Genomic DNA, 14,690 nt, shown 5'->3' on the forward strand with positions numbered 1-14,690 from the left:
TATCAATAAGCTGATGCCAAACACTTTTTTGGCATTTGGTTATATCCCACAAACTGCAGTATATCACTCTGAGATCTCAGAACAAAAAGAGCTCTAGATGACACAGAAGATGCCTTACAACATGAGATTTGGCTTATAGTTTATTAGACATCACAATGAACCATAAAACATAGAACAATTTGCTTATGAATATAAAATAATCCCAGTCGGTAAAGAAATTAGATGCAAAAATGAACATTTGAAATAAAAAGAGTCACAATTCTCCCCATTGGGCGGTCTATACAGTCAGTGATTTCCTTTTGTCTCAGGCAAAATAAATCTGTCAGTAAAATGGCTCAAAACAAAGTAACAAAGGCACATCTGGCTTGACGATGACAGGGCAGCGCGCAAGCGAACACGTCGCAGATGACTTTGAAACTGTCTCTGATATGATTTGTGATAATGAAGTATAGACATATGGCAAACAAAAGTGTGTTTGTTTTGCTGGAGAGTACATTTGATGAATGACAAGAGTTGTTCGGTAACCAAAGACTAATTTTAGAGGGCCTCTGTTTTGTTTAAGAGATCGTTCATTGGAAAATGGAAATCCTGCCTTCATTTATTCACCCTTATGTTGTACTAAACATGCATGAATGATTTCTTCTGTTGTTTTGGACCGCAGCTGAAACATTCAAAATATCTTCTTTTTGTGTTTTACAGAAGAAAAATGGCAAGTTTGAACATCACAAGGGTGAGTAGAAAATGACAGAAATGTCATTTTTGGCTAAAAAACCAAAAAAAAAAAAACAAACAAAAAAAAATCCATTTAATGTTCCAGACTCCTTTGATTGTCTTTAAAAATTCAAAATGGCATTAAAACTTTAATATTATTTAAAACTATACATAATATGCATACAGTTTGACAGAACCATTTGAAAACCATTTGAAAATACAGAAACTTAAAATGAAATCACAATTTAAACCACAAAAACCCTTATTGATGAGTGTATAACATACAGTGATTGTCTAATACTGCACCATTTTAGCGAATGACGGTTGCGTGAAGACGGCCCGTTTGCGCGTGACAATAACATAAGCGAACCCCAAATCTCATGCAGCATGCAGACGTACATTCCCTTTATCAGAAACAGTGATGAGACCACAACTCTGCCAAACCGAGACGACAGGTGAAAGATTGTCTTGTCATGTCGAGAATAAACGTTTTGAGAGAATCGGTAATTTTCTGCAATGTCCAACAGGCCAGAAGATCAGGCGGTGAATGTGATCAATGGCTAATCAAGAATGAGGAGGGCTTGTTAATTCATCTAGGTGAACTGTACCATCCATCCATCGATCGGTCTGTGTTTGTCATGGCGCCTGAACACCTATTCATCCATTCGCCCATCTAAAGTTCCTGCATTTTATGTGCTTTGTGAATGTGCAGGCTTCCGCTCCAGGTGACCATTAAAAAAGCTGTCTGTTTGTTCCATTTATCAATTCTGTAACCTGTTAGCGAGTCTTTAGTTCGTTGCATCGTTACGGTTTTGATATGAGTTCTTTGGCACAATTACAACAATGTATTCAGACACTATGATACAAAGATCTATCGACAGTTTTAAGTGGATGTGCAAAGATTACATTCAAGAGTGAAAGACATGAACAGTGATGGAATTAGTTGCCATGCCATCCAAGAACCAGTGGAAAAAAAGAAAAAAAAAGACCATTTCATAAACCACTTCTGTTTCTCATCTGTCTTAAAGGAATAGCACATCCAAAAATAAACTCACTCTTACGTCTTTCAAAAGTCGTGTGACTTTCTTTGTCTGTGGAACACAAAAGCACATGTTAAAAATGTTGCCCTCTTCCATACGGTGAAAGTAAACAGTGACCAAAACTGGCAGGAAGTTCAGTCTGTGGATAATAAAGAATGATCATTCTTCAAAATATCTCCTTTTGTGTTCCACAGAAGAAACAATCATACAGCTTTTAAATGAGTTTTAAGTGAACTGTTCCTTTAAGGAGGAGATGTAAACTTTCTACAATTCTTGCAAATCAAAACTGGCACTTCTTTTCAAGAAAAATGATAGGAATCAAAGAGCAGTAATGATAACGTTTGGCCAAACAGACTGAAGGCCAAGAAGAAATCAGTGATACATGGTGCATTCGAATATTGTTACCACATAGAATCAAAATCAGATTTTTCTGGCTTCAATTTATGTTTGTTGACTTTGAAACTAATATATAAATTAGCGGCCAAAAATTTGGACTAATTAAGATTTTTTAAAATATGTTTAACAGAAGTCTCTTATGCTCAGCATTTTATTTGATCAGAAATACAGTAAAAAGAGTAAAATTGTGAAATATTATTACAATTTAAGATAACTGTTTTCGGTAGTAATATATTTTAAAATGTAATTTATTCTTGTGATGCAAAGTTGAATTTTCAGCCTCATTACCCCAGGCTTCAGTGTCACATGATTCTCCAGAAATCATTCCAGTATGCTGATTTGCTGCTCAGTTATTATGCACAATTATTAATAATGGTTCTTATTATTATTATCAGTATTAAAAAATATAATCAACCTTGACTAGTAACAGCACGTAACAATTCATGTGATGTAACTAAAGCCAAATTACTATTTTAAAATGGTTTGGATCTTTTATGTTTTTGACATTCTAAAATGAAGTTTCAATAGGAAATATGTCAATACAGAAGAAAACTGTGCTCGACAAGAGATTTCACAAGGTCTTTAACATTAATGTTTAGCATCAGAAGACAGAAAATGAAACTCTTCCATTCTCTCTTTCCTTCAACGTCTCTATATGCATATTGTTCTTCTTACAGCCAGAAAATAGGGGAGCGAGGAAAGATTGCAACAGGTGCCCACAGCTTTTAGGAAAGCAACCAGTCATGCCATGCAGATTATACAATAACAAAATCCACACATATCAATAAGTAAAACATCAGCATACGACTTTAATAATACCCGTTAAAAGAAAGATTCAGAAAGTGTACACGTTTTCATTTTGCACCCCACTAGTATTTTTGGATTTCTTTGCATTTTCGCTTTTTTGTTTTGTTTTATAGATTTTTTTTAACGCATGTTAGACTGACTATATATATTATTTCCTTATATTATTTACAGAACTTATTTGGTACTTTTCAAAAACAATGAACACGCCAAACAACCAAAGAAACGAAAATAAGAAAATAACACATACATCTGTTTTTAGGTGATATAATCGATCAAAATGACATCAAATATAAAATATAAAAATACATTTTTGCTGTATGTAAAATACATTGCATATACTACAAGACTTTTTCCCTCATCACAGAAGTTAATGCACGAAACCGACGAAAGCTAAAGCTTAAAAGAGCACTACACCGAGATTGCAAAATAAAAAATACAGATCATAAAACATAAGCAACGTTTGATAGTATATGCAGTGTATTTTAAAATACTGAAAGCAATTTTTAGATTTAGACCTTTCATGAAAATTAAACGTTTTCTGAATGTGTCTGCTCTGTATGTTTTTTCACATAACCACGATTCAAATAAATGTAACATGGTAGCCCAAAAGTGAATAATGACCAATTCTCATGGTTTTGTTTCACCATTAATTGCTAATCAATTGCTTGATTAAGTAGTTCTTGTCATACATCATCAAATGTCCAAAATCCCATCTGGACCAAATTGTATAAATGTTTTATGGACCATTGACAAAATCATGAGAATAGGTTAAAAGGTCAGTTAGCCACGTGGAAAAGAAATGTCACCAGGCTGTGATTTTGAATGTGTTTGTGCCCGAGCCGTGGACTATAGTCGGCTGTGCTGTAACGGGCGTCCGCGGCTGGACAGGACGGTGGCAGTGCAAATCGCAGGCACAGCCTACATCTTTAGACCAACATGGCCTTGGACATGAAACTTTCTTCACGGGCTACGTTAGTATAGACAGCTTCGACGTCATTCTGGTCAGCTGGCTCGTACGGTGGAAGGGTCTCGTCGGTCGTGTCGTCCTTTTCGGGAGGTTGTCCCGAGCCGTCCCAGACAGTGGGGGTGCCGCCGTTAGCCGGAGGGCCGGTGTTGTCATCATCTAGATCCTGAAGCACGCACAAATCAAAGCATAATTTAAGATCAATTAAATTCAAAGACCTGTAAATGTAGTTTTTAAGAAAAATGTTCCATTACCAGTAAATATGTGCACATATGTATTTCTATATCTCTTTATTCATAAAAAAATATTTAAATAAATAAATGTGTATATAATACGAAACATTATTATAACACATAATATGTGTTATATATTATTATTAGTAGTGATATATAACATTATACTGTATATACACATTATTATTTAAATAAAAATTGATATAGATAGTATGTATAATTCATATTTATAATAAAATACCATTTTTAAAATTAATCCGTTACACGATTATATATAATAAGTGAATATATTATAACATTATTATAAATAAATGAATAAATAAATACATTTTGCATGAGTTCAAATCTTTAGAGTATTATACACAATTCATATTTATAAATAAATATACAAAATTATATATTAGTAATACTGAGATAAAAATATATTTTGTAATATATTTTAATAATAAGAATTAATTAAAAAATAATTTTACAATGTTTTTTATAAATAAATAATGTTGCATTAGTTGGAATCTGTAAAGTGTAAAGTATGATACATTATTCATATTTATTAAAACCAGTGTTGTCAAACAATTAATCACATCCAACATAAACGTTTTTGTTTACATAAAATATGTGTGTGTTCTGTGTATATTTATTATGTATATATAAATACACACACAAACAGTATATATCTTGAAAATATTTTCATGTGTACACACACACACACACATACATATATATATATATATATATATATATATATATATATATATATATATATATATATACATATATATATATATATATATATAAATATTTCTTAAATGTATACATGGATGTGTTTTTTTATATATACATGTAAATATACACAATAAACACACATATCGTGTAAAGAAAAACTTATTTTGGATGCAATTAATCATTTGACAGCACTAATTAAAACAAAATATATTTTAATATTATGATAACATTAATGTGATAATATAAGACTTATAAATATATATGTTTGATAATATTAAAATATAATATTAAACAAGATTCATATTTATAAATAAATAATGTTGCATTAGTTCAAATCTGTAGAATGTGAAATTATTTAAATGCATAATCCTTAGAAAATAAGGATAATGAATGAACAAATTAAAACCAATGAATCGCATTCCTCGTAAAATGATTTCAGACAGCTCCCCTGATCATAACAGCAGTGATGTTGTTTGGTCTCGACACACACGTCCGGTTCAGACACATGTAACAAGCTGCACGTACACACATTCACAATTCATTACGATCACTGAGGTGCTACTAATGCTAATTTAATAGTTCCTTAATCGGTCATTAAGCATCAGTATAATAGCTGGAGAACAGAAGTGCACATTCTTATTTATTAGAGTTAATTGATACCCAATGAAGATTCAGCAGATAAAACGGTTTGATAGAACACTTCACCTCCTGACTCACAGTGAGCCCAAATTTAATTTAAAAGTGCTAATGTAGTGTGATGGTTATCTCGTGTGTGTGTGTGTGTGTGTGTGTGTGTGTGTATTGCTGTCTGAGCGATGAAGCAAAAGTTGGTTTCTAATTATGTGAGGAGAATGTTCTTTTTTATTTCTCAGTTATAAGGTGATGCAAGGTTCAGCCCCGGTCATTTAACCATTTTATAAAGGTCTGGACAAAGAAAGGGCTTTATTTTTCTTAGTGATGGTCTTACAAAGAAGGTAATTTCAATTTTACAGATTTAATAACAGTTATTCCAGCAAATTTCCTTTAGCTGGGCTATCAGGGATGTGCACCATTCAGAGTGGAATAATTTACTGTGAAATTCTTCATCATCTTCGTCATCATTCTTGAGTGGGAATTTGTAATTTTTTAATAATACAAGTACACATAAAAGTTTGTAGATTTATATGTAAAAACAATATTATTATGACACTTTTCAAATAAAAACATTTTAAATAAATTTTATCATTCATACTTATAAATAATATGTTATATTATAATGTAATATTGTACTTAATATTTATAAATAAAAACAATAAAACATTTTAATAATATTAAATAAGACTGTTTATAAATAACTATAAATAATTCATTAAATAAATAAATGTAATAATATTAAAACATTAAATTATGCATAATTCATATGATAAATAATATGGAACTTTTATTGTGTGGACCTTTTTAGAAAAACACTATTTCCAGTACAGTATAGAAAAATAAGTCTGTATATATTTAAATGTATGTCTGTATAAATATATATCTGATTTGATATCAGGGAAACAATAATCATGATTAATGTCACCATGAATGATGCACACTAGCACATAATTATTCCTCTTTTGTGTGCCTGTGTGTAATTTTATCGAAATCAAATCAAATAAAATCACTAAATCCTTCCTGTCGTTCCAGCTCAACTTCCTTTTGGGGTGTGGCCAACTCAATTTAAAATCTCAAATTAAACAGAGCCAATTCTTAAACGCTGAGTAATGCCCGCCGCTGCAGGCTAAATCACGTAAAACAATAAATGCAGGCACTTGTTTAAAGCCCAAACTGAGTCCCCTGGGGATTTGATCACAAAGGTACATGTCTCAGTCTGGCCTTCATACACAGACCCGCTGTAGTAATTGGCTTTACGGTTATCACAGTTGATGAAATAACCAGCTCATCATATTAATCCACATAAAAGACCCTTTGGCAGTGTTAGCACATGCCACACATCGCTATGAGTCACTAGCTTTTGCCATTGGCATACGCATATAAACATCCTGCTGCAAGACGGGGGTCTTTAGTACCCATTGTGATACAAGTACATTGGTATAAATATCACAAAATGTTTTGAAAATGTAAGTTCACCTATTAACTGTCAGCATCCCGATTAAATGCCGTTTTTCCATATCACATATTTTAGTAATCACCCTAAATTAGACATCATTCAAAAGCTTAAACAGTCAAAATTCATACTGCGAAAACTAAATTATTTATAAATTTGTGACAAGAAAATGCATCAATAAAAAATTAAATGGAGTTTGAATGTCACCCGGTGACTATTTCTGTTACAGCGCTTTAAATTTCACAGGAACCTTAATTTTTTAATGATAACTTCAAATTTGGATCATAACTTACTTAGGCATGTAGCTTTGATTTTATAGCAATTTTACATTCCAAAATATTTTTAAATAGTTTTAAATTACAGTAAATTTCAAATTCTACAACTTTTTGCACTTTTAAAAATGCTTTCACTTCAATGAGCAATAATCTGCCGATTGTCTTCTATAAACCAACATTAGGTCTGTTCATGAATTAATGGTAGTTCATTATGTTCAAAAGGAACCGGATTCAGGAACAGGATTCACAGCTCTTCAAAGCAATGTTTACTCAGCATTGCACATCAAAGTTTGGCAAGAGGGATCTTACAGTAACAGGCTCTGCAGAGTTGGTTTCGTAATAGTTTGTCTCGTAGTTGCTGAGCGGCTGAGTTTCGGTGATGGTTGTGGTCTTGTCCTGTGGTTTATTCAGCTGTGAGAAACAAACACATGAGATGATGAGTTCGGCATGCACACTTTAGGAGTTGATTGTGGATCATTCCAAAAACTTTTAATCTTCTTCTGAGCACAAAAGAAGGTATTTTGATGGGGAAAAAAAAATAACATCGGACATTCATTTTCTGGACAAAAAAACTCTAAAATATCTTATGTATTCCACAGATGAAAGTCAGTCTTTCAGCGAGTCTTTTCTGCTCACCAAGGCTGCATTTATTTGATTAAAAAATACAGTAAAAACAGTAATATTATTATATTTTAAAATAACTGTTTTCTATTTTAATATTTTATAAAATATAATTTATTCCTGTGATGCAAAGCTGAATTCTTTAGTGTCACATGATCCTTCAGAAATCATTCTAATATGCTGATTTGCTGCTCAAGAAAGATTTCTTATTATTATCAGTGACGAAAACAGTTGTGCAGCTTAATATTTGTGTAAACAGTGATTTTTTTTTTTAGGATTTTTGATAAAAGGAACATTCAAAAGAATGATTATTGGAAACATTACAAATGTCTTAATTTAATGCATCCTTGCTGAATAAAAGTAGTAGTAAAAAAGAAAAAATCTTTTTAACCCAAGTCTTTGGAAAAGATTAAAAAAGTTTTGAACTTGTCAAAGGCAGTATTTATAGTGAAATAACCTCTTACTGCTTATCATAATCTTACTGCTGCTGCTATTTTCAGCAAACATGAAGAGAGATCTCATAATCACATATTTTAGGGGTGCTGACAGCTGAATTAATCAGAGATTTTTAGGGCAGCGGAGATGAAAGATGCCTATGATGAACACATTCATTTGCCTGTGCGCGCACACACACACACAAACATGTATGCACACACACATTTAGCTCCACCCACACATTCTACATTAAGCTTCAGTCAATACACATTACCCCCATGTTAACCCTTTCTTTTTTGACAGTGGCCCGAGGGCAGCATTAGGAATTCTCATTCTCTTCGCTCTGCTTGTACTTCACAATACAAATTTGTTTCAAATACAGTCCAGTACCAACCGAGTGAACAGGAAATAATCATTAGCCAGAGAAAAATGCAATTATCCTATTCTGAGCAATACGAATTTCCTCCCAATCCCAGAACTAAGCTTGTTCTTCAAAGGTTTGAATTCAAAGATCCATTTTATGGTGGTTTATGCATATGTGTCCTTTCACCAGCTCTGTTTTAATTGCAGCGTGTAGCCTGGAGAATTGTAAGTAATCTCAACATTGTATAATGAAGAAAGCTCAATACGGCGGAGTTGAAAGAGAATGTCAGAGCGCTGAGAGGTGGCTGATGGAGAAAAGTCCGCTCACCATTTCTGTCGAGCTGCCAGACTTCATCGGCGGAGGCGGCTTGTGTTTGGGGGGGCCTCTGGAAAGGAGAGACAACGAGATGTTTAGCTATAACCGTGTTGCGCATGCATGCTATACCGTGAACGCACCAATTTAGATGCATTGAGAATGAAAGGCACAAAAATAGCTTGGCTGTTCTAGCCAGGAGAGAAAGAGACAGCAGAAAAGGGATGTTTGACATGAATGTGTGATTGTGTTCGTGGGTGCGCATTCACACTCACTCTCCGTTTGCCATGCTCTGGCGGCGTTTGTGGTACATGGCCACCCCAGCGCCGATCAAACACAAGATGATTATGGCGGCAATGATGCCCCCGACAACTGGCCCCGCGTTGCTGGTTGGTGCTGGTAAAGGTTGATCTGAAACAAGCAAGAGACACGTACAATCATATTTGTTTTTTGTTTTTTCTGAAAGTACAAACCACGACTTGTGAAAAGTTGTATTTACCACCAATGTTTCTTTATTTAATCTACAGTATCTATCTATCTTAATTCGAATTGTGATAGCAAGCATGATGAAGAATTAATTTAAAATAAACTGGTAGATGTAGGTCAGATGACCACATGCAAGATACCAGCGCCACTTCGTTTAAAACCACATTTGAAAGAGGCCCAAATTGGGTGTGGAAAAAGATTTTTATCAGTTTTATTTTCTGTTTCTACATTTTTTAACTACAAAACCAAAGTTTGTCAAGAAGACAAACTATGAAAATTTGCATGACAAACCCTGTGTGAAAGATTCATTGGCCTTGAGAACAACAGATTGATATAGACAGATATAAATAGAATGACAGATGGAAGATATAATGATAGATCGATACAACAATAGACAAACATGGATGGATGGATGGACAGAAAAGCTGTAGAATTAACAAATGATCCATAGATAGATAGATAGATGAGCTCATTTGGTTATATTTATTTCAGACATCATCAGACCCTTACAGAGAACTTCACAGAACTGTTCTCACCCCCAGTGTTTATTTAGCTAATTACAGTAAATTATTCTTCCAGCCACCAGTAAGACTCTAGTTTAAACATGCAGATTTTCTCCCATAAAAATCAGCACAGAAAATACAAATAAAATGTGCATATTCTGTCTGTGCCTGGACATAGTCGACTGTTTACAGTGATTACACATATAAAGATGTTGAGCGGGTCACACAGATGCTGGTCAGCATCACACGGATCATTTCAGTATGGTTCGATCCGCTTTTGGAGCATTTGGTTTCCCAAAAAGCTGGTAACTACATAAAACAGGCTGTGAGACTATGACGAAGGATTACTGTAATAGGTTTATGTTGTTTGACATGCAGAGGCAGCGGATTTGAACATTTCTAAAATAAATAAAGTTCTTGCTCTTATTGCTCACCAATGGTGGCAAACGTGCTCCCATGATTCATACACAGACATTTCCAAAGGTTCACTGAACGCCAAACATGATTTTAGACCAAGTCTGACTATATACAGTAAAAATATAAAATCTGAATTCTGAGGAGACAGACAGACAGACAGATAGATAGATAATCTTCTGTGGAAGGGTGGAAGAACACCTCACTTCTAAGAATGCATTACCTGTGTTGAACTGTCATTCCTTTCATTCCAATTCAACTTCCTGTAGAATGTGGCCATTTCAATTAAAATTCCAACTGATGAGTTGAAATCTGAATTGGGAAAATTCTGAAAATTCAGATGACCACATGCCAGATACCAGCTGCACTTCGTTTAAAACCACATTTGAAAGTGGCCCAAATTGGGTGTGGAAAGAGATTTTTATCAGTTTTATTTTCTGTTCCAACACCATTGTCATGTCCACCATTAGCGTCCCTATGAGAACTAATACACCACCACTCCTTATCTTTCCCTTTGCAGTTAGACATTAAAAGCTGGAGTGATAAGGTTCTTTGTAGTGCGGCTCAGTTTGATGAGGTATTCACAGGCAAAGCTTGCTAAGACTTGCTGCTGGGGTGGGTATGCTAAAATTAGTAAGTCCCACTGCTCTCAGAGCGACTGATAAACAGAAGGAGAGAAAGAGAATGGTGAGTGAGACGGAGAAAGATAGATGAGGGGGACTGCCATCACCAAACCTTTTTATTGAAACTTTGTCCACTGTCATGCCAATAAAACACTCTTAAAATGAATTATGACGATTGGGAATGATAAGAAAGGACAGGAAGATTGAGTGTGTTTGGGTGGAAATGACAGTGCAGTACTGCTGCTGTCCACCAGGGCTGCCATTTCTAATGCACGTTTGATTTGCAAAGTCACAATGGTCATCTTTCTGTGAATTTCAGCTTATTTCAGAGGGATCAGATTAACTCTGTTTCCAGTGCTTGTAAAGAAACAGATGTGCTCATCGCACGCACACACTTCAACATGTGGTCACACATACATTTCTAATATAAAACAGATTCTTGATGAAACCGGGCAGTGAGCCACAGTAACACATGAAAGCTCTCACACAGAGAACTTGAAAGAGGGGCGAAAACAATATTGGACACTCTTAAAAACACCAGTATTTCAACAGCAGGATCGAGCTAGAGAGATCAGACTTACAAACGAAAAAATACAAAAAAACTCTTTATTTGATAAAAGCTGATAGCCACACAGCATGAGACCTTCAGCGAACGTTTTTAAGCAAGAACATTTCTTATCAGTGTTCTAGTGAGCGAGAGGGTTTTGCTCTGTGTGTGTGCATATATATGTGGGGGTTATTGCATAGATCAGGCAACCGAAAACAAATCTAAACAAATGTGTCTAAACAAAGAGCTGTTGTATATCGTGCGATCCTGAAAATATATTGCAATCAGCTGCACGCTGTTCCTCAAGTCGTCTGCTCATGTCTTAGACTAGATCCTAATTCGTCTCGCATGTTTCCTCTGTTGGTTGGTTCTTACATTTGCAGTGCATTTATTTGGCCTGGGTAAATTTTCAGTCGTAGTTTGTGCCTTGTGGCTTGTTTGTTTGTTGAATATCTCACGACAAACGACTTACAATTAAATGAGAAACATCAAGGGCAGGAAGAGAAAATGAAAACCCTTGACATTTCATTAGAATGAAGACTTTAGGAAGACAAAAACAAATAAAGACCAAACAAGAAAAAAAGTGCAAGGAACAAATTTCTGTCAGAACTACTAATTTTGAGTTTAGCTCATGCTGCTGTGTTTATTTCATTTCACTAGTCTCTAAACAAACAACTTTCAATTTGTGAAATGTTTACATCCATATTGCAATTTTATGTTTTTCCTATCCGAGTAGAGTCTCTCAACAAACCATAAAATGCAGAACACGATGAAGGAACTTCAGAGTATATCATCTGTATTGCAATCTTGTTCAATTAATAAATAAATAAATGAAACAAATAAAATGATAGAGACGACAAATTAAAGACAGAAAGAGATAGAAAAATAGATGTATTTGTAAGCTGCTGTATTTACATTGTCTCTAAAAAGCGTCTTGTAATTAAAGTGAACTGTGAGGGCGGGGGAGGAGCTTCGGAAATCCTTGACTGAATAATCCCTATTACAATTTTATTAGAATGAAGACACTAAGAAAGAAATAGACTGCCACCAGCAAATTACTGCTGAAAGCACTGCTCCTGCTGATGCGCTCGCGTCTGTTTGAGAGGAACTTCTTAAAAGTCACTCAGTGCATCATCCATATTGCAATTTTATCAGAATGAAGTCTGAGGAAAACAAACTAGAGCGTGACCAGCAATAAACCACAATTTCTTGTGAATCCATTATCAAGAAGGAATGTCAGCGAGGGGGAAGATGAATAAAGTGAGACAATGGAATGACAAAAAGAAATAAGACAGGCAGACTTGGACATTTTTTTTTTTTTAAAGTCTGTCGATTTCCAGGAACGCAGTGAGACGTACAGCACGAGAACGAACAACAACTCCACTTTACACTGCATCGCTGGAACACACAATCAACTAAACTGTCAAAACTTTCATCACTTTTATGTTTCTGCTACACGGGCCTTTTCCTAGCGATATCACCCAAGGCCGGCGATCCCTGCTTGTGTGTAGGACGAAATTAAAACACACACACAAGTGTAAGAGGTGGGTGGACGTTTTGGAGGGACTGACAAAAGACTCATTGTTGAAATAATAATAATTATCAGCAGCAGCTTGACTTCTGATTCATCCCATTATCGCCCATATTCTTTCAGCATTCCACCACTATACTTAGCCGCCAGACTTAGAAAGATAGAGCGGTTGTGCTGAGCTGAGCTGCCCTTAAAAGCTTTATAAAGATCATGATAATTGAGACGTGCAGTCTGAAATCTGTCCACATGCAGAAAAACAGCCCTGCTCAGTCCACTGCGGCCGCTTCTTAATGCCACAAAGAGGATTACATGTATAAACACACACACACAAACACAGATTTTGCTAAACCTTGGTCTTATTTTGGTGACCTGCTAGATTTCTGCCTTTGCCTTACCTTCACTTTACACCATTTGCATACTCATCTGTGATTGGTTCCCGCTCTTATAGATAATGTTTTGATTGGCTGTGTGGTCTGTGACTGGATTTGCTTAACTATTACAAACTGGTTTATATAAACAAATAAGAAAATGCGCTACCATCCAAAATGTTTTTTAAAAAAGCTCTGTTCGCCAAGGCTGCATTTATTTGATCAAAAATACAGTAAAAATTCTAACACTTTACAATATTATCAGGTCCTATTAGTTATAATGCATAACTTAAAATGGACAGCACAATTGGGGCAGTATTTATAAATCTTAAAAATACAACTGATCATGTTAGCTCAGGCTGTATGATATAAACAGACAAGACTTTGAATAATGTGTAAATACTGAAATTAGAACAAACTAAGACTGACAAATGCTTTAGAATCTTTTTTCTTCTTCATTTTTAATTCATGTTTTCAACTAATGCTAACAAATTGAAACTTATTTATTTATGTTTAAGTTTTAGTAATTCTGTTGCATGTTTTCTCAATTTTTAAAAAAAATATGTTTATTCATTTTTATTTCAGTTTTAGTGTTTGAAATGAAAATGAGAAACGTTGAAATAAAATAGCTTTGTCTTTTATATTTTATTTTATTTAAAGTTTATTTTAATTAAGTAAAAAAAATTGTTTCATGGTTTTAGGTTTTGTTTTAGTTTACTAAAACTGTTATATACTAATTGAATGCTTAATATTTTTGTGGGATCTGTGATATTTATTTTTTCAGGATTCTTTGATGAATAAAAAGTTCCAAAGAACAGCATTTATTTCAAATATAAATATTTTGTAACATTATAAATTTATTTACCAAAACCATTCATCAATTTAAAAAAACATATGTAATTATTAGCTGTATTAATTTCTTTTTTTCTTTTTTTTTTTATCTTACCGACCCCAAACTTTTGACAGGTAGTTTAAGTGGCTAAACAGTTTTTTACTTTACTAAGTTTGTTACTTATAAAAATAAAATAAACTCAGATTTCCATTTGAACCTGTCCATGAAATGACATACATCCTTTGGTAATAATTACTTAAGTTGTTTGGAAACCTAATCCAATCCCTTACATGTCTAAAACATTTTCTTTCCCTTACTCTCTGACAGCAAGTCAAGGAACAGTCTTTTCTGAGGAGCAGCAAATTCTGCAAAAAGCGTTTGTTCAATTCGCTCCATATTTGATCCATCTGCCAGCCCTA

The 14,690-nt window shown here is 34.1% G+C and overlaps 1 protein-coding gene across 1 annotated transcript in view; it reads right to left on the reverse strand.

The window, feature by feature from the left end:
- Positions 1-2,644: 2,644 nt before the first annotated feature.
- The window catches only part of LOC109063162 (nectin-2-like), a 147,697-nt gene continuing 135,651 nt past the window's right edge, over positions 2,645-14,690 (reverse strand). Inside the window, exons 7-10 of the mRNA XM_042745260.1 lie at positions 9,243-9,378; positions 8,983-9,040; positions 7,545-7,646; positions 2,645-4,084 (exon numbers count right to left, since the gene is read on the reverse strand). Of these exons, the coding sequence (XP_042601194.1) occupies positions 3,881-4,084; positions 7,545-7,646; positions 8,983-9,040; positions 9,243-9,378 (500 nt within the window). The 3' untranslated portion in view covers positions 2,645-3,880. The remainder of the gene's footprint in view (positions 4,085-7,544; positions 7,647-8,982; positions 9,041-9,242; positions 9,379-14,690) is intronic.

Source organism: Cyprinus carpio, chromosome B19 (assembly GCF_018340385.1).
Source record: "Cyprinus carpio isolate SPL01 chromosome B19, ASM1834038v1, whole genome shotgun sequence".
Taxonomy (NCBI): domain Eukaryota; kingdom Metazoa; phylum Chordata; class Actinopteri; order Cypriniformes; family Cyprinidae; genus Cyprinus; species Cyprinus carpio.